This window comes from Pongo pygmaeus, chromosome 16, assembly GCF_028885625.2.
Source record: "Pongo pygmaeus isolate AG05252 chromosome 16, NHGRI_mPonPyg2-v2.0_pri, whole genome shotgun sequence".
Taxonomy (NCBI): domain Eukaryota; kingdom Metazoa; phylum Chordata; class Mammalia; order Primates; family Hominidae; genus Pongo; species Pongo pygmaeus.
Window position 1 is genome coordinate 48,196,442 of NC_072389.2, and position 25,032 is coordinate 48,221,473.

The window sequence follows — 25,032 nt, forward strand, 5'->3', positions numbered from 1 at the left end:
CCACCACACCTGGCCTACATGTCCAAAATTTAAATAACAGAGTATACAGTAAAGTCTTCCTCCTATCTAGCCAAACAATTCTCTTCTCTAAAGACAACCAATGTTTCTAACTTCTTGTATAGCATATCAGTTATATTCTGCATGCAGGTATTTTATAAGCTCAAGCACATAACCTACACATAGATAGGAGCTAAGAGTAGGTCTTGCAGATTAAAAAGCTAATATACTTTTTGGCCTCACCTTTAACCTACACCAGGGCTCATGTTTGAAGGGAACACACATGAAAGAAATGGGGAGAGGAGAAGTGGTTTTGTCTGCTTTAACCTTGTATTCATGAGCTTGAAGGTAAGAACAAAGAAAATCTCCCATTTTCCACTCCATGATTTCATTTTTCTACTTACTGGTATGCAGTTCCTCAGGCGGAGTTACCCCAAGTAAATAGTGGAAAAACAATGCAGCACAGCGAAGATAAGGGGTGATGCCATTCTTCAGTGAGACCCACAAATACCAGCCAGGAATACTACACCCAATGGAGCTAGGAGACAATAATTCCAGAAGAGAACAGAATATGTATCAGACTAAAGCCCTATATTTAAACATATCCCCCTTTTCAAATACAAAGTTAAACATTTAGGTAATTTATTATCCATGCAATTTTTAAACATTTAAAACAAAATACAATCCCAGCACTCTGGGAGGCCAAGGCAGGTGGATCACCTGAGGTCAGGAGTTCAAGACCAGCCTGGCCAACATGGCAAAACCCGTCTCTACTGAAAGTACAAAAATTAGCTGGGCATGGTGGTGGGCACCCGTGATCCCAGCTACTGGGGAGGCTGAGGCGGGAGAACTGCTTGAACCCAGGAGGTGGAAGCTGCAGTGAGCCGAAATTGTGCCACTGTGCTTTAGCCTGGGCAACAGAGCGAGACGCTGACTCAAAAATAAATAAATAAATAAAAATTTGAGTAGCAAATAGTTTCAGTGTTTAAATCTCCTAATAATTTCCTCAAGAAAATCACAAATCTTACATCTTTAACCATGTGGATTTTTAAGGCAAGGAACTACTCTTCTTTTTCCTAGGTGGTGATAAAAAACAAAAGCAAAACAAAAACAAAGAGGCAACCAAAAAATCTACTTTAAAGGAAATTGACTCTTAAATAAAGTACACTCTTTATTTTTAAATTTTTATTATTATTATTTTTTGAGATGGAGTCTTGCTCTGTCACCCAGGCTGCAGTGCAGTGGTGCGATCTGGGCTCACTGCAACCTCTGCTTCCCAGGTTCAAGTGATTCTCCTGCCTCAGCCTCCCGAGTATCTGGGACTACAGGCACACGCCACCATGCCTAATTTTTTGTATTTTTAGTGGAGACAGGGGTCTCACAATGTTGGCCAGGACGGTTTTGAACTCCTGACCTTGGGTGATCCGCCCGCCTCAGCCTCCCAAAGTGTTGGGATTATAGGTCTGAGTGACCATGCTCAACTAGTTTTTTTTTTTTTTTTTAAATAGAGACAAGGTCTCACTATCTTGCTCAGGCTGATCTTGAACTCCTGGGCTCAAGCAATCCTCCTACCTCAGTTTCCCAAAGTGCTGGGATTATAGGTATGAGCCACCGTGACTGGCCTAAAATAAAGTATATTCTTCAACATAAAAGTTAAAGGTTATTAAAGCTTCCTTTTTTTTTTTTTTTGTTTAGATTAAAACCTTGTAAAGAAATGTGGAGAAAAAAAATTTATCAATAACTAACCAAAGCAACTTGTTAGCTAAAACAAAATTAATAATTTCCTGGTTTCTATATTAAGATTGACTAATGATGTGTGTGGCAGTTAAATTATTCTGTATGATACTGTAAAGCGAATCTTACGTAAACTATGAACTTGAGTTAATCATAATGTATTAATATTGGTTGGTCAATTGTAACAAATGGTACCTCCCTAATGCAAGGTATCAATAATACGGGAACTGGTAGGGGGAGGGAGCAAATGGCAACTCTTTATACTTTCTGCTCAATTTTTCTGTAAACCTAAAATGCCTCTAAAAAACAAAATCTATTAACTTAAAAAAAAAGAAAGACTGGTAAAGGTGACTGATGAGGGGAACTTGGCAGCAGATGTAGTTCAGCAGAGCACGCCTATCGTACTCCTACTATAACCTTTACACAAAGGTTAAATATATATAAGATTTTAAATATATATTATGAATATATATAAAAATTATATATGTATTATGTACTGTTACACAATATATGTACATATTGTATGTTATGTATATATTACATGCATGTTAAAATACAAATGCCAATGTATTTTCCATATTACTCATAAGAGCCTTAACCTGTAACTACATGCATGCACTGAGTGCATCAATTGTATGGATCACTGTAAAAGGACAACCTATTTTCCATTTTCTACATTTATTTTAATTCTAAATACTCGTTTTTAAAAATTCAATCATCTTTTGTCTATGCTTCCAGAACAGTTTACAAAAGTAAAGATGTGTTGAACTTGTTTCAGTCTCAGAAACAAGTGGGTAGCCGTTATTCCAACCTACTATCTTTTACTTCAAAGTAAAATTATCAAAATAAGTTTTCTTCACTGTAAACCTATCCTGTAGCAAACAAAGTCATGCTAAAAGCCCTTAACAGATTTTTTTTTTTTTTAAATAGAGAGACAGGGTCTTGTTATGTTGCCCAGGGTGGTCTCAAACTCCTGGGCTCAAGCAATCCTCCTGCCTTGGCCTCTAAAAGTGTTCGGATTACAGGCATGAACCATTGCACCTAGCTTCATAACTGATTATTATTATTATTTTATTATACTTTAAGTTCTGGGATACATGTGCAGAACGTGCAGGTTTGTTACATTGGTATACATGTGCCATGGTGGAGGTTTGCTGCACCCAGCAACCCGTCATCTACATTAGGTATTTTTCCTAATGCCATCCCTCCCCTTTTCCCCCAGCCCCTGACAGGCCCTGGTGTGTGATGTTCCCCTCCCTGTGCCCATATGTTCTCATTGTTCAACTCCTACTTGTGAGAACATGTGGCGTTTGGCTTTCTGTTCCTGTGTTAGTTTGCTGAGAATGATGGTTTCCAGCTTCATCCATATCCCTGCAAAAGACATGAACTCATTCTTTTTTATGGCTGTATGGTATTCCATGGTGTGTATGTGCCACATTTTCTTTATCCAGTCTAACACTGATAGGCATTTGGGTTGGTTCCAAGTCTTTGCTACTGTGAATGGTGCTGCAATAAACATATATGTGTGCATGTGTCTTTATAGTAGAATGATTTCTAATCTTTTGGGTATATATCTAGCAATGGGATTGCTGGGTCAAAGGGTATTTCTAGTTCTAGATCCTTGAGGAATCACCACACCGTCTTCCACAATGGTCGAACTAATTTACACTCCCATCAACAGTGTAGAAGAGTTCCTATTTCTCCACATCCTCTCCAGCATCTGTTGTTTCCTGACTTTTTAATGATCGCCATTCTAACTGGCGTGAAATGGTATCCCATTGTGGTTTTGAGTTGCATTTCTCTAATGACCAGTGATAATGAGCTTTTTTTCATATGTTTGTTGGCCGTGTAAATGTCTTCTTTTGAAAAGTGTCTGTTCATATCCTTCACCCACTTTTTGATAGAGTTGTTTGGTTTTTTCTTGTAAATTTGTTTAAGTTACTTGTAGATTCTGGATATTAGCCCTTTGTCAGATGGATAGATTGCAAAAATTTTTTCCTGTTCTGTAGGTTGCCTGTTCACTCTGATGATAGTTTCTTTTGCTGTGCAGAGGCTCTTTTGTTTAATTATATCCCACTTGTCAATTTTGGCTTTTGTTGCCATTGCTTTTGGTGTTTTAGTCATGAAGTCTTTGCCCATGCCTATGTCCTGAATGGCCCAAAAACTCCTTAAGCTGACAGGCAACTTCAGCAAAGTCTCAGGATACAAAATCAATGTGCAAAAATCACAAGCATCCCTATACACCAATAATAGACAAACAGGGAGCCAAATCATGAGCAAACTCTCATTCACAATTGCTACAAAGAGAATACCTAGGAATACAACTTACAAGGGATGTGAAGGACTTCTTCAAGGAGAACTACAAACCACTGCTCAAGGAAATAAGAGAGTACACAAACAAATGGAAAAACATTCCATGTTCATAGACAGGAAGAATCAATGTTGTGAAAATGGCTGTACTGCTCAAAGTAATTTATAGATTCAATGCTATCCCCATCAAGCTACCATTGACTTTCTTCACAGAATTAGAAAAAACTACTTTAAATTTCATATGGAACCAAAAAAGAGCCCGTATAGCCAAGACAATCCTAAGCAAAAAGAACAAAGCTGGAGGTATCATGCTACCTGACTTCAGACTATACTACAAGGCCACAATAACCAAAACAGCATGGTACTGGTACCAAAACAGATATATAGACCAATGGAACAGAACAGAGGCCTCAGAAATAACACCACACATCTACAACCATCTGATCTTTGACAAACCTGACAAAAACAAGCAATGGGGAAAGGATTCCCTATTTAATAAATGGTGCTGGGGAAACTGTCTAGCCATATGCAGAAAACTGAAACTAGACCCCTTCCTTACACCTTATATAAAAATTAACTCAAGATGGATTAAAGATTTAAATGTAAGATCTAAAACCATAAAAACCCTAGAAGAAAACCTAGGCAATAACTGATTATTTTTAACTGGAATTTAAATGATTCAAATGTTACGCTGCCAAACAACTGAACAAGGAATGGAATTATTACAATAGACTGAACTAATGGATTGTTACTCACCCACTTGTATATTGAGAAATTTCTGCAAAGAAAGAAGATGCAGAACGAGCCTCTTCACTGTCTTCTTGAACCTGAGCAAGGGGTAGGCCTGAAAAAGAAATTCTGCAAGATGAATTATGTATTTGCTATTCAGTTTACAAATTATACTTTAATTTCATTGTTCCAAGACAATAAACAATGTAGATTTATTCAACTGAGGTTCTTTCCTTTTTTTTTTTTTTTTTTTGAGACAGAGTTTCGCTCTTGTTGCCCAGGCTGGAGTGTAATGGTGTGATCTTGGCTCACTGCAACCTCCACCTCCCAGATTCAAGCGATTCTCCTGCCTCAGCCTCCCAACTAGCTGGGATTACAGGCGTGTGCCACCATGCCCAGCTAATTTTGTATTTTTAGTGTGTTTCACCATGTTGGTCAGGCTGGTCTTGAACTCCTGACCTCAAGTGATCCACCTGCCTCGGCCTTCCAAAGTGCTGGAATTACAGGCATGAGCCACCGTGCCCAGCCCCACCTGTTTATAATCTAAGTAGTTGATGCTGAATATTAAAGTTGTTAGGTAAACTTTGTCTATATATTAGCTGGAGAAATAAATAGGGCAGAATCACTAAACATGGATGTTTAATATTTACTTGCTAAACATGTAAATACTTACTTCATCATAATATGACCATGGAAATAAATTGTTATCAATCTGCTTTGGGTTCCTAGGAATCTAAGCCAGCAGATAGAAATTCAACCTCTAGAAAGGGAAGTAGGTGTCTGTCCTGCCTTCATGCTCAAGCAAAGGGTCCCATGAAGAGAACTTTGTGAGGTTATTTTCCTCCATCAACTTATCTTTAAGGAAGACCATCCTAAACCTTTCCAGCAACTGCCAACTCTCACTTACATTAAGGCTCTGGATAAGCTACATAAGTTCTCTGAACTTCAGAATTATTGTATTAAAATTGATATAGAAATGTCTACCTTGTAGTTTGCTGTGAGGTATAGTTATAGCACATTTGAGTGGTGCTCTGTTGTTTTAAAAATGCTTTTATTTATGTATTAATTCATCTGGAAGGTCACGATTCAAGTTGCCCTCAGTAATTTTATCGTATCTTGAATGACTACTGTTAGTCCTTTTCATTTTCCAAATAACATCTCTTTATTCCTATACTTTAAAAAAATGCATCATGAATTCATACTGATTTTTTCAATTCAAATGTAAGAGAGTTCAATAATTCTAAGGGATTCTTTATAAATTTGAGGTAAATTTTACATGCAATTAAATGCACAAATATCAAGTGCTCTATTTGATGATGAGTTTGACAACTGCATACACCCATAAAATAAGATTTTTATTTTTTAATTAATACACTTTATTTTTTAAGAGAAGTTTTAGATTCACAGCAAAATTGAGCAGAAAGTACAGAGGATTCCCTCTGTCTCTATGCACACACAACATCCCCCACCTATTAACATTCGGCACCAGTGTTGTACGCATGTTATAATCAATGAGCCTACATTGCCACATCATTATCACCCAAAGTCCACAGTTTACATTAGGGTTCATTCTTGGTGTTTACATTCTATGAGTTTGGACAAATGTGTAATAATGACATGTATGCACCATGGTAGTATTTTTCAGAACAGTTTCACTGCCTTAAAAATCCTCTATGCTGTGCCTATTCAGCCCTCCCGCAACACCCTTACCCCTGGCAATCACTAATCCTTTTACTGACCCTATAGTTTTGCCTTCTCTATCGTGTCATATAGTTGGATTCATATAGTATACAACCTTTTCTAATTGACTTATTTTAGCTAATAACAAGCATTTAAGTTTTGTCTATCTTTTCATCACTCGATAACTCATTTCTTTTTTTCTTTTTTTATTTTTTTGAGATGGAGTCTTCCTCTGTCACACAGACTGGAGTGTAGTGGTACAGTCCTGGCTCACTGCAACCCCCACCTCCTGGGTTCCAGCGATTCTCCTGCCTCAGCCTCCTGAGTAGCTGGGATTCTCCTGCCTCAGCCTCCTGCGTAGCTGGGATTACAGGTGTGCACCACCATGCCTGGCTAATTTTTGTATTTATTTAGTGGAGATGGGATTTCACCATGCTGGCCAGGCTAGTCCTGAACTCCTGACCTCAGGTGATCCACCCGTCTTGTCCTCCCAAAGTGCTGAGATTACAGGTGTGAGTCACCATGCCTGGCCGATAACTCACTTCTTTTTAGCACTGAATAATATTTTCACTCTCTGGATATACTATAATTTATTTATCCACTCACCTATTGAAGGATGTCTTGGTTGCTTCCAAGTTTTGGCAATTATGAATAAAGCTGCTATAAACATCCTTGTGCACAGTTTTGTGTGAATTTCAGTTAATTCATTTGGGTAAATACAAGAAGCATGACTGCTGGATCATATGGTAAGAGTATATTTAGTTTTGTGAGAAACTGTCAAACTGTCTTCCAAAGTGACTGTACCATTTTGCATCCCCATCAACAACAAATTAGAGTTCCTGTTGCTCCACATACTTGCCAGCATTTGGTGGTGTCAGTGTTTTAGATTTCGGCAATTCTAATAGGTGTATAGTGGTATCTCATTGTTTTAACTTGCAATTTCCCAATGGCATATAGATGTTGAACATTATGATCACTTACCATCTGTATATCTTCTGTGGTGAGGTGTCTTTTCAAGTGCTTTGCCCACTTTATTTTTTAGAGATGGGATCTTGCTATGTTGCCCAGGGTAGTCTCAAACTCCTGGGCTCAAGCAATCTTCCTGCCTTGGCCTCCTAAAGTGTTGGGATTACTGGCATGAGCTATTGCACCTGGCTCATTGCCCCGTTTTTTTGAGACCAAGTCTTGTTCTGTTGCCAGGCTGGAGTGCAGTGGCATGCTATCAGTTCACTGCAATCTGTGCCTCCTGGGTTCAACTGATTCTTATCTCTCAGCTTCTCAAGTAGCTGGGACTACGGGTGTGCACACCATGCCAGGCTAATTTTTGTATGTTTAGTACAGATAGGTTTTCATCACGTCAGGGTGGTCTCAAACTCCTGGCTGAAGTGATCTGCCCACCTTGGCCTCCCAAAGGGCTGGGATTACAGGCATAAACCACGACACCCAGCCTCATTGCCCATTTTAAAATTGGGTTGTTTGTTTTCTTATTGTTGAGTGTTAAGAGTTATTTGTATACTTTGGATAACAGTCCTTTATCAGAAGTGTTTTTTGCAATACTTTTTCCCAGACTGTGGCTTGTCTGTCATTCTCTTGACATTGCCTTTCGGTGCATAAGTTTTTAATTTTATTATAATGAAGTCCAGCCTATCAATTATTTCTCTCACAGATTATGCCTTTGGTTTTGTATCTAAAAAGTCATCTCCATACCTAAGGTCATCTAGGTTTTCTACTACGTTATCTTGTAGTTTTTTTTTTTTTTTGAGATGGAGTCTTTCGCTCTCTCCCAGTCTGTAGTGCAATGGCGCAATCTCGGCTCACTGCAAGCTCACACCATTCTCCTGCCTCAGCCTCCCAAGTAGCTGGGACAACAGGCACCTGCCACCATGCCCGGCTAATTTTTTGTATTTTTAGTAGAGACGGGGTTTCACCGTGTTAGCCAGGATGGTCTCGATCTCCTGACCTCGTGATCTACACGCCTGGGCCTCCCAAAGTGCTGGGATTACAGGTGTGAGCCACCGCACCCAGCCATCTTGTAGGAGTTTTATAGTTTTGCATTTTACATTTAGGTCTATGATCTGTTTTGAATTAATTTTTGTGAAGGGTGTAATTCTGTGTCTATATTCATTTTATTGGACATGGATGTCTACTTGTTCCAACACCATTTGTTGAAAAGACTACCTTTGATCCTTTGCTCAAATGTCAAAGATCAGTTGACTACAAATATGTGGGTCTATATCTGGGCTCTCTTTTATATTTCATTGATCTACTTGTCTAATCTTTTGCCAACCACACTGTCTTTATTACTGTAGCTTTATAGTAAGTCCTAAGGTTGGGTAGTGTCAACCCTCCAACTTTCTTCTCCTCCAATACTGAGCTGGCTATTCTAGGACTTTTGTCTTTCCATATATACTTCATTTATTTATTTATGTACTTGTTTGTTTACTTATTACTTACTTTCTGATTGATTGACAGGGTCTCACTCTGTTGGCTGGCCTGGACTGCAGTGGTGCAATCCCAACTCACTGCAGCCTTGACTTCCTGGGCTACAGCAATCCTTCCACATCAGCCTCCCTAATGGCTGGGACTATAGGCATGTGCCACCATACCCAGCAAATTTTCCTATTTTTTTTTTAGAGACAGAGTCTCACTATGTTGCCCAGGCTCAAATTCCTCCCAAAGGACTGGGACCACAGGCATGAGCCACTGGGCTTGGCTCACATAAACTTTAGAATCAGTTTGTTGATATCCACAATAATAACCTGCATGGATTTTTATCAGGAGGCTGGAGTGCAATGGCATGATCTCAGCTCACTGCAACCTCTGCCTCCGGGGTTCAAGCAATTCTCCTGCCTCAGCCTCCCGAGTAGCTGGGATTACAGACGCCTGCCACCATGCCGGCTAATTACTGTATTTTTAGTAGAGACGGGGTTTCACAATGTTGGTCAGGCTGGTCTCGAACTCCTGACCTCAGGTGATCCACCTGCCTCAGCCTCCCAAAGTGCTGGGATTACAGGTGTGAGCCACCACCCGGCCTCTATTGTCTCTTTTATAAAACACATAAGCAAAAATGTATATAAACACATATATGCATAAAATACCTTACAGAAAAATGCTACACTATAGCCACTATTCTATACCTTACTTTTTTAACTTATTGTGTCATGGAGATCAATTCATATCAGATCTTGTTCATTCCTTTTAAAAACTGCGTAGAATTCCATTATATGGTAAATCACAGGTTATTCAAAGAATCCCCCATCGATGGACAGTTAAATTGTTTCTGTTTTTTTTGATATCCCAAGTAATATCACAATAAATAATGTCCTGCTTATATCGTTTCATATTTTTGCTGGTAAAGCTTTGGGATAAATTCCTAGAAATGGAGTTGGTGTACCACAGGGTAAATGCACATGTAATTTTGCCATATTTTATTCTGACATCACTTTAATTATGTTTGTTCTCTAAATTATATGAATCTTCAGTAGCCCTTATTGGTCACTGATACCCAGGACCATATTTTGCTTTGGTTTTTTTTTTCTTCTTTTTTTAAGAGATGAGTTCTTGTTCTGTTGCCCAGGCTGGAGTGCCGTGGTGCAATCACAGCTCTCTGCAGCCTCAAACTCCTGGGCTCAAGTGATCCTCCCACCTCAGCCTCTCAAGTAGCTGGGACTACAGGCGCGCACCAGCATGCCCAGCTAATTAAAAAAATTTTTGTTTGTAGAGATGGGGTCTCACCATCTTGCGCAGGCTGTTCTCGAACTCCTGAGCTTAAGGGATCCTCCTGCCTTGGCCTCCCAAAGTACTGGGATTATAAGCATGAACCACTGCACCCAGCCCCCAGACTCTGCTTCCTATTAAAAACCAGACTCCAAAAGAACAACTGTACCATCATTCCATAATGTTGTATTACTAATGTATCTTCAAATGAACATTAATTCAAAAGACATTTAATGAGTGTTTACTGGGTTTAACAAGTGTTACCAGATACTCGCAGCTTTAGAGGGAAGATGTTGAAATTTCATTGTTTCCTATCACCAAGAAATTACACTGAGGACAAAGGAGCAGAGAGAGAGAGGAGAAACAAGGAAAGGAGCAGAACAACAGTAAGATATAACCACAAATAACTATGAAACAAGATACTAATGATAAATGCTACAAGGGGAAGAAAGTACTATCATTCTAGCTGAAGGAATTAAGAATGGTTTTAGGGACCTCCTTATCAAAAGGTTGAAAAAACTCATGTAGGGACAGACCTTGAGGATGGGGAATTTGAAAAAGAGGGAGAAGCAGGTCCAAGTGGTCTCCCTGCATATCTGTAGAGCACTTGATAATTAGGTAGTTTCACCTAATTATCTTTTTCACAGCTTATTCTACCTTTCCTTGCTTAAATAGTATCCATTAAAAAACAGATAATCATTCAACAAAAAACATAACACAGAACCGAGAAATACATTATATAATCACAAGCATAATTAATTTTGCCAGTAAAGCATGGCAAAATGTTATTCACAGTCAACACCCAGATGAAAACCTTACCTGTGTCTACTGTAAGTAGTATCTGAAGCATGTGTGCCATGGTGATCAAATGGAAGAGATAAAGGTGGTTATAGGAAGAACTAACTGAAGAAGGCTGCAGATCAACAGGGTCATCCCAATACAAGGATGGGAATGCTAACACAGCAGCCACCTATGAGAGAAAAATGGACATCAACATGGCTAATGATAAAAGACTAACATAAATTAATGTCATAACTAAATGTGAAGGGCACCAGATGCTACACAGTGTTTGTGTGTGTGTTTTTAAATAAACACCATATTTTTCTTATTTATTCAATAGAATATCTTAGAATATAATGTACCATAAATGGAGGACGATGATCACCACCAAATAGGTTATCCCTTTGCTGTGTCTATTTATTGTAGGTGTAGGTAGTGGTTCTGAACTCTGGCTCAAAGATTCAACATTACAGGAGTTCTTAAAACAATACTGACACAGAGGCAATACTGACCCTAGTCTGACCAAATGAGAATCTCTTGGGGTAGGGCCTAGTTAATAGCATTCTTTTCAAAGCTCCCCAGGCGATTCCAAAAGACAGTCAGGGTTGATGACCACTGGGTAGAGGCCTAGATAATGAGGGATGAGGATGCTGGCTAACCCTGCATCCATAAACTCCATGCTCCCAATCTCAATACTGCTTTCTCTACAGAACTTGGTTTGAAGGAATGAGATCATCACAGGAATGGAAAATCTCTATAAAAAACTAAGGGCAGTTACCATCCATCCATAGGTGTTTTGAGGAAGCCTAGATACACCCATGGTCTGGTCCTCATCACCAAATAATTAACGATTTAAAGAGAGCTCACACAGTCACTGACTGTATATCATATATACAACTTAAGAAAAAGGCCAGAAGGGGAGCATAATATGAATTAGAAAAGGCTTGCCTGTATAGACACCCACTAATGTAATCAACCAGGACAAGACCTATTACAAATTGAAGTGCTTTTTTTTTTTCTTTAATGATTTTGACGGTCTCCATCAAATCTGTACCTATTTGTAAACAATGGACAGGAGAGACCAAACTTTATAGATTAAACACAAATAATTTATAATCTTGAACAAAGGGCATGAATTTGAATGAGGAAAATACAAGAAATTATCAACATGAGTGACTTAAACAAAATTACTGAACACTTACCAAAACATGAAACAGATCTATAGACAGAAGGCATGGTGTATCTTCTGATTTTAGGTTAGGAAGAACAACTAAAACAAACAAAGAGTTAATGTAATTCAGTCAGTAAGATAGCAGTGCAGTTAAATAAAATGCAAGCTAAAAACACCTAACCAAACATATAACAGGGTTATAAAATACGGAAACTAATACATCACACCTTTGAGATATGAAAACCATAATGAGAGACAAACTGAACTGAGAAAAGGCTGCTAGAAAGCCTTGGACACAGTTTAAGGGTTAAAAGGTAAAATCTAGGTGGAAATGGCACGTGAATTATGACAACTGAAATATAGAGATTGTTAAAGAAACATTTGTTGAATGAATGAGAAGAGTTACTTTTATACAATGTTCCCTCTATCACTTGTTTTCTGACTTCCATTTCTAAACGTTCTGTGATACATAATATGTGAACAAAATTGGGGTTGTGGAGTGGGAAGAACATGCAAAACACAGTAGGTGAAATGAGGATGGAGAAGATCATCCTGAACAAAATTAGATAATGGTTTATATAGATTGGTCATCTGGAGGAAATGCAAACGGCTCAAAAGCTACTTAATCTTTCTAATCTGGTCCGTGCCTAAGGAAAAGCTGTAATTCCAAAAGTGAGAGCAAGAGCGGCAAAGAAGTGAAAATAAGTCAGGACAACAGGAATGGTTTTCTTTATATAAAAATCAGGGAATTATTGTAGGTCTAGGTATTGGTTCTGAACTCTGGCTCAGAAGATTCAACATCACATAAATAAAGCTGTTATTTTTAAAAATGAGGGAGAAGACTCTTTTCAGACTAGGTAAATTTCTTTTCTTTTCTTTTCTTTTTTTTTTTTAGACGGAGTCTTGCTCTCTCACCCAGGCAGTAGTGCAGTGGTATCATGTTGGCTCACTGCAACCTCCGCCTCCCAGGTTCAAGTGACTCTTGTGTCTCAGCCTCCCGAGTAGCTGGGATTGCAGGCACGCGCCACCATGCCCGGTTTTTTTTTTTTTTTTTTTTTCGAGATGGAGTCTCGCTTTACTGCCAGGCTGGAGTGCAGTGGTACAATCTTGGCTCACTGTAATCTCCGCCTCCCGGGTTCAAGCGATCCTCTTGCCTCAGCCTCCCGAGTAGCTGGGACCACAGGCGCATGCCACCACGCCTAGCTAATTTTTTGTATTTTTAGTAGAGACGGGGTTTCACCATGTTGGCCAGGATGGTCTCGATCTCTTGACCTTGTGATCCGCCTGCCTTGGCCTCCCAAAATGCTGGGATTACAGGCATGAGCCACCGTGCCCGACCAATTTTTTCTTTTTTTTTTTTTTTTTCAGTAGAGATGGGGTTTCACAATGTTGACCAGGCTCGAACTTCTGACCTCAGGTGATCTGCCTGCCTCGGCCTCCCAAAGTGCTGGGATTACAGGCATGAGTCACCATGCCTGGCCATGTAACTAGATCAATTTCTTAACCTCAAATCCTGAGATTCTAAACAAAAAGCATAAAGGTTAAGATCAGGGGCTTTGAAGTCAGACTAAAATGGCTTCCAGTATTGGATGTGACTATTGGTCATAGGCAAGTGACAGGCGACTTAACTTCTCTAAGTTTACATGCAGTATATACAAGTTTGTTGGGAGGTTCATTAACATATTAATTTATTGTTTATGTATTTTATTTTGAGATGGAGTCTCACTCTGTCCCCCAGGCTGGAGCACAGTGGCGCAATCTTGGCTCACTACAACCTCTGCCTCCTCGGTTCAAGCAATCCTCCTGCCTCAGCTCCCAAGTAGCTGAAATTACAGGCACCTGCCACAATGCCCAGCTAATTTTTTTATTTTTTATTTTTAGTAGAGATGGGGTTTTGCCACGTTGGCCAGGCTGGTCTTGAACTCTTGGCCTCAAGAGGTCCACCTGCCTCGGCTTCTCAAAGTGCTGGGATTACAGGTGTGAGCCACCACTCCAGGTCAACATATGAATTTAAAGCACTTATCCAAGCTTGGCATATGTAACCACTCAATAAATGTTATTAATATTGGCTATATAAAACAAACTAAAGTGAACATAGGGCTCTGACATTAACTAGCTATGTGACTTCGACAAGTCATTTGCTGTTTCTAGGTCCCATTTCCTCAAATTATCTTTTAGTAATACTTCTGATATTTCAGTTAACATGTCTATGATACTACCTATCTTATTTTTTTCTCAATGTTACAGCTTACTCAAAATATTTAAATAATTCCTGATCCCTCGTCCTAATTTCCATCATCTTTTCAGCCAAAAGAATACTCTTTGTGTCATCAAATTTTTCTTACAGGCAGTTTAAAATGATTTTTCTTTTCCTGATTGCTAAAAATACTTAAAATTCTTTTGAAATCGAAAGTCAATTTTGGTATGCATATTTTCACCTTAACTATGGGTTAAGCCAACCCTTTATGCACAATTAAACACCTCAGCAAAGTTTACATGATATAGTGGGAAAATCATGGGCTTTATGGTCAGGCCTAGGTGTAAATATTAGTTTTGCTTCTTATTGGTTTTATTACCATGGGCAAGTCATACAACTTCCCTGTGCCTCAGTTTTCTTGTAAATCGGGAGAATAATTTCCTTGAAGGATGGTGACTAGAAATTAGATTTTACTTAAAAATTCTAGTACAAGGCATAGCACATGGCAGTGAGCATTGTATGTCCTATCTATCCATTCATCCATCCATCCATCCATCCATCCATCCATCCATCCATCCATCCATCCATCCATTTAGAGACAAAGTCTCTCTCTGTTGCCCAGGCTGGAGTGCAGTAGTATGATCATGGCTTACTGCAGCCTTGACCTCCTGGGTGCAAGTGATACTCCCGACTCAGCCTCCCGAGTAGCCAGTACTACAGGTGTGCACCACCACACCCGGCTAAGTTTTTTGTGGAGACGGGGTTTCACCATGTTGCCCAGGCTGGTCTCAAACTCCTGAGCTCAAGTGATCTGCTCACCTTGGCTTCCTAAAGTTCTGGGATTACAGGTGTAAGCCATTGCACCCAGCCTGTCCTATTGCTGCTGCAGAAATCAACATATTAAAACAATACTCATCACTTTACATAGAAAATAGCTCCTATTCTGGACTTCCTTATTTCTCTCAATTTTTCTGCTATTCATTTTAGTTCAAAATCTTGCCCCTGACCCAGCCCACCCCAATGTCTTCCCTAATTCCTGCTATCACATTCAGATGCATATGTTACCTCTAATTTTTCCCTCCTTCAATCCAACCTATTCAATATCAAATTAAGCTCAGAATGCTATTGTCCACAACGTTTCAAAAAATTCCGATTACCTAAAGAATAAAGTTCAAACTTATGGCTGGGGCATTTAAGCCACTGTAATTTTATCAAAAAAAAACTTCGTGCTTCTCTAACTATAGATGCCACTACTCCTATCAAACCTATCTACTTGAACACATCACATACTTTCCTACCTCCTCTATCTTTGCTCAAATGTGCCCTGTGTCTTTTGGAATGCAGCTTCTGCTCCTCTCAATTTATCTATTATGTGTACTCCCTTCAAGGCTCAATTCAAATCCTACCCTGTTAGAGGAGATAACAGCAGAGTCCCAAAGCGATTTCTTCCTTGTCTCAATTTTTTTTTTTCTTTTTTGAGATGGAGTCTCGCTCTGTCGCACAGGTTGGAGTGCAGTGTGGCGATCTCAGCTCACTGCAAGCTCCGCCTCCTGGGTTCACACCATTCTCCTGCCTCAGCCTCCCGAGTAGCTGGGACTACAGGCACCCGCCACCACGCCTGGCTAATTTTTTGTATTTTTTAGTAGAGACAGGGTTTCACCATGTTAGCCAGGATGGTCTCGATCTCCTGACCTCGTGATCCGCCACACCCAGTCACTTGTCTCAATTTTTGAAGCATGTATTAGTGAAGCACATATCTGGCATTTGGCTATTTTATGTTTGTTTTTATAGAGGTTCTGCTTCTTTAATTCAATCATAAGCATTAAAATGGCAAGGAACATATCTGATAGCCCTAACATTTTACAAATAAAAATGCTCCTCTAATAAATGTTCATATGAAAACTTTCATATATAGGCATAAAGCTACACTACATAAATTCCTCCAGTATTGCTAATTAGAGATTATACACCATCATTTTAGTCTCTACCATCTGTGATAATGTTAGTCTCCTTGTTTGGTGCTTTTTTTGAGACAAGGTCTCACTATACTGCCTACACTGGTGTCAAACTCCTGGGCTTAAGGGATCCTCCCCCTCAGGCTCCTGAGAAGCTGGGATTATAAGTGTGTGCCACTATGCTGGGAAACAAGCTGTTTTAAACATTGTAAATCCCATAATGTGTAACAAGTGCAAAAGCAGTGAAACTATTTGTTAGAATTAGTAAATATCTAAATTATGACTGAAATGAAAAATATACCAAAAAATTAAAAAACAAAAACAAAATAGTGATATGCAAATAGGATAAACTGTTCAACAGAAAGAGGTCCTAAAAACAAAGACAGGCACATGTGACATATGGAAGGTTCTGGGCCTGTGCAACTGACCAAGAAGGGAAAAAAGTAAGTGAAAGAAGGGAAAACTTTTAAGTGTGTTACTAGGGGAACAGCATCAACATTAGATTTCTATTAGCATGAAGCCAATTCAGGAGACACCTGGAAGTTAATTTGAAAATATAAAAGCTAAGCATGGCAGAAGTTCTAACAAAACTTGGATGGTAGCTTTGGGAGGAGTTGTGGAATCTCCACATCAACAGGATGAGCAGAAAGCTGCTCAGGAAGAGCTCCCTAAGAAGCTTGTGGGGATTGACAAGGAAAAATACTATTGGCTTCAATAGATTTTCAAGGTAAAGAAGTAGGTCTATTTTGCTGAAAAAAAAAATGTCTGCTAGTAGTTCAGCTACAAGAAAATTATGCCTGGATTTAAAGCTTAAAAAATCTGAATAACTCTTATTTGGTAGAAATATATCTGGGAAGTGCACGCTGAAACTACCCTACTCTTGACATTTGGGACTTATGAACAAACAGATTTACAAACAACTCTCTTTAAGGCTGGTCTGTTTGGGTGCAGAGGAGCTTATAGTAGACTTCAAATGCCCAGATGGAAATGCAGATAACCAAAAGGAAAGCAAAATCACTCTAATGCTATGTAATGACTTATCCTTCATTTTATTTCTATACTAATTGAGATCACCATATGAGCTCTTAGTAAATTTCTAACTTGTTAGAATCTGAGAAGATTAGCTGTTATAGCCAGCCTGTCAAAGAAATGGGCATGGAACTGAGTTCTGAGATTACTGAATATAGCATTTCCATTATTTCATAAGAATTTGACCCACAAACAAAATTAAACATATTTTAAAATGATCTATCCATATCATTGCTCCCTTTTCTAACTGGCTTGGGGATACATGGATGTTAGTGGTTGTAGACACTGGTTCAATAACCTAGGCAGGTAGAAGAAACATAAGTTGAAAATATTTGGAAAATACAGATTTTAAAAATAAGGTTATGAAGGCCAGGAATGGTGGCTCACACCTGTAATCCCAGCACTTTGGGAGGTGGAGGCAGGCGAATCACCAGAGGTCACGAATTCATGACCAGCCTGGCCAACATGGTGAAACCCCATCTCTGCTAAAAAAAAAAAAAAAAAAAAATTGGCTGGGCGTGGTTGTGGGCACCTGTAATTCCAGCTACTCAGAGGGCTGAGAAAGGAGAATCACTTGAACACGTGAGGTGGAGGTTGCAGTGAGCTGAGATCACGCCATTGCTCTCCAGCCTCAGCAACAAGAGCGAAACTCCCTCTCAATAATCATCATCATCATCATCATCATCATCATCATCATCATCATCATCACAAGTTTTACAGAGGCAGCTATGTGTTTATCTGTTTTTTGCATGGCTTCTGTAGGTGGTAAAATTTCATTAGTGAGTGCTCAAAATTAGTGCAGTGTGTGTTGTTTCCTAATGAAATACACTGCCAGAAATGCAATAGAAAAAGACATATAAATAATATAATACATAATAATAGTTCAGAGAAGACTCTACCTGATAGAAGACGAACGAGATGTTTCTGTATCAGGACCTGAGGACAGGTAATCCTCTGTGCAACTGCAAACTGCATTAATGCTTTCAGACCATTATGCTAGATTGTAAGAGAGAAGGAAGATAAAAAGATGAGGAAAGATGAGAGACCTAAGTCATCCACTTAAGAGTTGGTAAAAACCAACTCTAGTTTGTCGGAATTAGCTGTGCAGACTCATTATATACCTTATATCATTGCAAATACATTACAATATTCTTAATACCTGTACAAGGTTTTATGGCCTTGCTAAATTTCTAACAGATTTTCTCATAAAAAAGTGGTATTAAAGCTATAATTATTTTAATTTTCATGTAAAAAGCATTTTCCCCAGAGCTGAGCACACTGTGGACCACAAAGTCTTCTAGTCTTCTGTGCCAGCTGTCAGAAAAATAAGAGGGAAATGGCAAGGAAGGAATGGCAACCTCAATTACCCCTTTTGTCTTCACAGGGCTACTCTGCATATTTCTTTAGTACTGTTTTCCAGGGATCACTGTGTTAAGAGGTTTAGGCCCGGGGCAGGAGTAGAGTCCTACAGTAGTGTCAGTATCTGCCCATCAAGGAGTCATGTCTTAATTTTATTTTTGAATTCAGTATGATGATTCATCCAGAGCTAAGCCAGCATTAATACTCAATGTTATATAATGGTATAAAATTAGTGAGAAGGAAAAATATAGGAAACACCTGGATTTTGAAGTGTAACAAAGGGAGAAAAAGTAATCATCACATGAAATCTCTGTATGAATTACACTTAACCTCTGAGATTGAGTAAGCTCTGTAAAGTGCACATGCTATTCAGTTTCCTATAAGACTGATGCAGCTCCTTTTTTCCCCACTATAGAATTCTGCTAATTTTTACAGAAAAGGAGTAAAGATTTTTTTTTTTTAAATAATAAACTGTGGGGAGGAAAAAAGGCATGCCATGAGTTACATGTACCTTGTTGGAATATACATACCTGCCTATTTTGAAGTGCTCCAAACAGAGGTTTTCCTTCATCTCCCAATAGATTTTCTCAAAGAATAAAAAAAAAATAAAAATAATAAATCCTGAATAGTGCTATATATACTGTACTTTTTATCAAATGTTCTTTAATAATATTTTTGATGAGATGATTTGCATCTTTCCCCTTCAAAGTGTTGTGTTTTAAGTCTATGCCAAAATTTTCCAATTTTTGAGTGAGAGAATATTAGAGAATCAAATATATATCATTTACAAATTACTAGCATAAAAAATAAAGTCCCTGCAGCAATCTTATAAGAATGCTTGGGAAAAACAAAGCAGCCTGGATTGTTTCTTCTCATTTCAGCATCTTTTTTATGCAAAAAATTCTAAAATAAGTAATTTATATATATAATTATAACCTATTTTGCTTAAAAATAATATGTAAGGCAGATACAAATAACTTCATTGCTCTTTTGGGTACAATTTTTTTTTTTGAGACAGACTTTCGCTCTTGTTGCCCAAGCTGGAGTGCAATGGCGCAATTTCAGCTCACTGCAACCTCCGCCTTCCAGGCTCAAGCGATTCTCCTGCCTCAGCCTCCTCAGTAGCTGGGATTACAGGCGTGCACCACTATGCCGGCTAAGTTTTTGTATTTTTAGTAGAAACAGGGTTTCAGCATGTTAGCCAGGCTGGTCTCGCACTTCTGACCTTAGGTGATCCGCCCACCTCAGCCTTCCAAAGTGCTGGGATTACAGGCGTGAGCCACTGCGCCCAACCTTGGGTACAATTTTAAAAGAATTAGAAAAGATCAATAGGAAAAAAAGAAAATGAGACCGGGTGCAGTGGTTCATGCCTGTAATCCCTGGACTTTGAGTGGCTGAGGCAGGAGGACTGCTTGAGCTCAGAAGTTCAAGACCAGCCTGGACAACATGGTGAAACCCTGTCTCTACAAAAAATACAAAAATGAGCTGGGCGTGGTGGCGCATGCCTATGGTCCCAACTGCTCAGGAGGCTGAGGTGGGAGCATCACCTGAGCCTGAGCCTGGGGAGGCTAAGGCTGCAGTGAGCCATAACTGCGCCACTGCACTCCAGCCTGGACAACAAAGTGAGACTCTGTCTCAAAAAAAAAAGAGAGAAAGAAAAAGAGAAAATTAAAATACCAAAACCACAGATTTGTGTTTTGTTGTCCATGGTATTTATACCTAAATTACTCTTATTTTCACTGATCCTTAGCAGCAGATACGAGTGTGGAAGCATTTTTTTTCATCTTTGCATAAACAGTAATTCAAAGGACGCTTTGTTTTGATTCCTCAACTATTATCCTAGGCCAATGCATTCTGTACATGTCTCTCCATCTCCACAGGGATTGAGATAAGTTAGTTGCTTATGTACTAAGAATAAAGTAGAGCATTATGCCTGCTTGACAGAAAAAGCACAATAGTGAACACAATATGATATTAATCAAATGGAATCCAATTACTAGATTATAGAACCACATATGAAAAGATTCAGCTCTATCAGCAGTGAATTTATCTCCTTTATAACAGACTATGCCCCCTTTTTAATGTTCAAGGTCTAAATATAAATTCTTGATTTCCTAATGCTTATCTTCCCCAAAATAGTAAAGTGTGAAATAGCTTCACTGAAAGTCTGAAGAGACTTATCATGTCATGACTCCAAAAGAATGCTTTACATTTCTTATCGATTTGTTCAGATTCTATTTTATATAAACCTCACCTTTCCTATAACCCATTTGATTGAATCATAGCAAATATAAACTGATGTATTATCCTATACCCATGATTTAAGTCTAACAGGTTTGGAAGTGACTTTTTCTTCCCCCCAAGCACATCCACCCACGGTGGCTTTATTCAGTCACGTCCCCACCCCCACAGCTCCCTCCACCAGGCAGAACAGGTGGGAGGCCACGCCACGGCAGCACCCGGGGACCATGCGCCAGCAAAGGGTCCTGGCCAGAGGGCACCAACCCCAGGAAGACAAGGTCCCCCCCCCGGAGCTTCCCTGGGCTGCCTCGGTCCCTGAGCCCACCCTGAGGATCTGTGCTTTGACTCTGACAGGGAGCAGCAGGAAGCCGCCAGCCCACTGCCCCCCTGGGTATCCTTGGAAGGCACATGGTGGAGTGGCGACCCCAGCTCCTAAGCGGCGCTTCCTCAGCTCCCATGACCCTGCATGGTGCTGGGCTCAGCCCAAGATGTCCAACCGCAGTCTGGCTCTGACAAGGATGGTCATGGCCTAGCCACAGGGGCGACTTTGCCCATCAGTCCCCCTGGGGCAGCAACTGGATCCCGGCAGGGGCAAAGCCGGGATGTGCCCTCTCTATGGGCTTAAGATCAATGTAGGCGGGGGCTCACTGGGCCAAGGCCAATGAACCCACTCTTGTAGGAGCCCTCTGAGGGCACCGGTAGGGGGTCTGCTCAGGGCAGGTGCCTGTGGCCTGGAACCCGCCTTTGCCAAGGCACTGAAAGTGACTCTTAAACTCTATTAAGAAACTAATGATAGTATGTAGGAAGGCTTTGGGAAAAAATGTGGCTTCAAGGCTGGGTGTGGTGGCTCACACCTGTAATCCCAGCACTTTGGGAGGCCGAGGTGGGAGGATCACGAGGTCAAGAGATCAAGACCATCCTGGCCAATATGGTGAAACCCCGTCTCTACTAAAAATACAAAAATTAGCCAGGCGTGGTGGCGCGCACCTGTAGTCCCAGCTACTCGGGAGCCTGAGGCAGGAGAATTGCTTGAATCCGGGAGGCGGAGGTTGCGGTGAGCCGAGATTGTGCCACTGCACTCCAGTCTGCCAACAGAGCGAGACTCCGTCTCAAAAAAAAAAAAAATTGGCTTCATGCTACTTAATTCAAATTATGAAATATAAGTGTCTTGTTACAAAAATATATTTAAATGAAGAAAATATAATGGACTCCATTAAAAACAATTACCAAAAATATATATATTGGAAAGGGAAATCAAAGCTGGCTTGGATAAAGACAGGGAAGAATCACCATTCTTAATTTTTTCCATGTAATATTGGACCTTGTCCCTATAACAAACAAATGCACTAACTTAAAAAATCTAAGTGATCCCTCACTGCTACATTTTTCTATGGGAAATTTTCAATATGGCAGAGAATTTGATAGTAGGCTTCTCTTTAGAGCTGGTTTCTGCCTGCTAATCTCTCTTAAACTGCCTCAGTCTTCCTTTCCCCTTTCTGTTAATTTTTAGGTGACTCTGGTTTCCCCTCACTTCTTCTCTCAAAGTATAAAAGAAAGAAAAATTACTGAACATTTCTGAGTTGATTCTTTTATTTTTTCCTTGAACCTCTATAACTTACATCATGCTGTTCCTTTAATATAGATACTAAAGGAATATACGTGTGTGTGTGTGTGTGTGAACACACACACACTTTTTAGAGACAGGGTCTCACTCTGTTGCCCAGGCTGGAGTGCAGTGGTGCAGCCATGGTTCACTGCAGCCTCAAACTCCTAGGCTCAAATGATCTTCCCACTTCAGCTTCCTGATTAGCTAGGATTACAGGTGCATACCACCATGCCTGGCTAATTTTTTGTAGACAGTCTTGCTATATTGCCCAGGCTGGTCTCAAACTCCTGCCCTCAAGTTATCCTCCCACCTCAGCCTCCCAAAGCTCAGCCTCCCAGGCATAATCCACCGTGCCCAGCTTTTTTAAAATATTTTTTTAACTTATGTTGCATATGGCCATAATCATAGTTAAAAAGAGATTAACATAAAAAAATTATCAGACCAAATGGCATGAGCCACACTAATACATTGAAATACTAATAGTCCTCATACAAGTCAAATTATTCTGGGCCATCAGTGAAAAAAAGAATTTAAGAATGAATGATCAAAGTTAATTCTGTCTCACTGAAACCTCCAAACCAGTTTTCTTATGAGCTTTACCAATTGCCTGGATAGTGAAAGCACAGGTGCTCCAGGTCAGCATGGGGACTCGAGGATCTGTTTCATCAGGAGGCACTTTCAATCCAATTCTATAAATTGTTGTGGCAAAGAGAATAACCATTTCCTTGATGCTATTTGAATATTTAATCCTATAAATAAAACAAGAAAATTTGTATGATTTAGTAAAAGGAGCTACTTAGTAAGAAGTCCAGTTAAGTCCTGAAGCAATAGAAACAATTTAACTGCTTTCAACATAAGTAAACTGCTCTTTGCCAAATTAGAGATTAGAGCCTCCAAAGATTTATTCAGTTGGAAAAAAATTGGAAGAGCAGAACTGTATTTTCTAAAGGTAGAGAAATAGCTCTTATAAAATGCTAATGACCTACATAACTTCACTTCCTGTAAAAGATGCAGCAAATGCTCACAGCTAGAAGGGGTTCAGGTTCTAATTAAAAACCAGACTGAACACAGAAGGAATAAAATTCCTAACAAGTTTTGGTGCTTGGAAAAGGAACCAAAGAAGTACTTTTGTGTTGATAGGTATGTGTATGTGTTTGTGTTGTGTGTATGTGTGATAATACCATGCACCTGGAGTGATAATTTCCAGTTTTCTGAACTTCCATTTGTAACAAGTATTTTCAGTAGCAATGGGATAGATAAACAAGGATCACAACTAGAAAAACTACCCTGGATACTCGGTATTAATGAAATAATAATATCTGATTTGGGTACATTACATCTCTCCAATAACCTAATGAGGCAGGATAGAAGGCCATTGCCTCAATTTTACATACACAAAAAACGAACTGCTGGTGGCACGGAGTGACCTGAGACTTTTCAGAAAGTCACAAAGCAAGTTAGATGTAATTTTAAATGAAGTCTCATAATTCTGGTCCTCTTATAGGACCAGACAGAATTGGCATTTTTGGTCCTCTTGTAGGGCCACAGAGAACTGGCATTTTTGTTGGTTAAAAATGGTTACTCAGAGGCATAGTTCACCTTAATATTTATTACTTTAATATCTCAAACCACTTCATTTTGTTAATACAAATAAACAAAACAAACAAGAGAAAGAAACAAGATAATGGGATAAACTATTTTACAAATAAAAAAGTAAGGAAAGATGGAAGCCTACGCTGTTTCCTACTCTTATTTTCACAATCATTTACAAAGTTCTCTTAACTATTTAGATACTTACGAAGACTGAACGCCAAAACTCAGGATGGACTGGAACTCCAAAGTAGAATCTCCCATTCCTTGATTAAACAAAACAGGAATTGGGTTTTCTCCTTATAAATTAAAAGGAAAAAGAAAGAAAAATCATGAATGAGTTTAGTCTGACATACAGTTTTCTAACATTTATTTATTTATTTTTGACAGTCTCACTCTGTCACCCATGCTGGAGTACAGTGGCATGATCATCTGTAGCTTCCATCTCTCAGGCTCCAGCGATCCTCCCAATCTCCGCCTCCCAAGTGACTACAGGCATGTGCCACCATGCCTGCCTAGTTTTTAAACAATTTTTTTGTGAAGATGGGGTCTTCCTTTGCTGGCCAGGCTGGTCTTGAACTCCTCAAGAGATCCTCCCACCTTGGCCTACCAAAGTGCTGGGATTACAGGTGTGAGCCACTGTGCCCAGGCTTTCTAGCTTTTTAATATTATACATGATCATTTTAGGAAACTTGGAATATGCTAATAAGCAATGAATAATTAACTGAAGTTTCGCCATCCAGATAACCACAGTTAACATTTGGGTGATATTCTTCTTTTCCCCACATAAATATTACATATATAGATTTTTTTTAAGAGGATGACATAATACTAGCCTGCATCTTGCCTTTGCACCTAATACATCATGAACATCTTTCTATATCAGTAACTCTCCCTCTATTTTGCCATTTTTAATGACTGCATAAATGTTCTCTTG

General features: G+C 39.4%; 1 protein-coding gene across 1 annotated transcript in view; it reads right to left on the reverse strand.

Annotated features, from left to right (window-relative positions):
* Window positions 1–25,032, reverse strand: part of UBR1 (ubiquitin protein ligase E3 component n-recognin 1) — a 228,767-nt gene that overhangs the window by 20,754 nt on the left and 182,981 nt on the right. The window contains exons 38-45 of the mRNA XM_054452124.1: window positions 24,304–24,394; window positions 23,106–23,254; window positions 19,189–19,244; window positions 18,199–18,295; window positions 12,150–12,217; window positions 10,987–11,137; window positions 4,798–4,885; window positions 402–535 (exon numbers count right to left, since the gene is read on the reverse strand). Coding sequence (XP_054308099.1) covers window positions 402–535; window positions 4,798–4,885; window positions 10,987–11,137; window positions 12,150–12,217; window positions 18,199–18,295; window positions 19,189–19,244; window positions 23,106–23,254; window positions 24,304–24,394 — 834 coding nt within the window. The remainder of the gene's footprint in view (window positions 1–401; window positions 536–4,797; window positions 4,886–10,986; window positions 11,138–12,149; window positions 12,218–18,198; window positions 18,296–19,188; window positions 19,245–23,105; window positions 23,255–24,303; window positions 24,395–25,032) is intronic.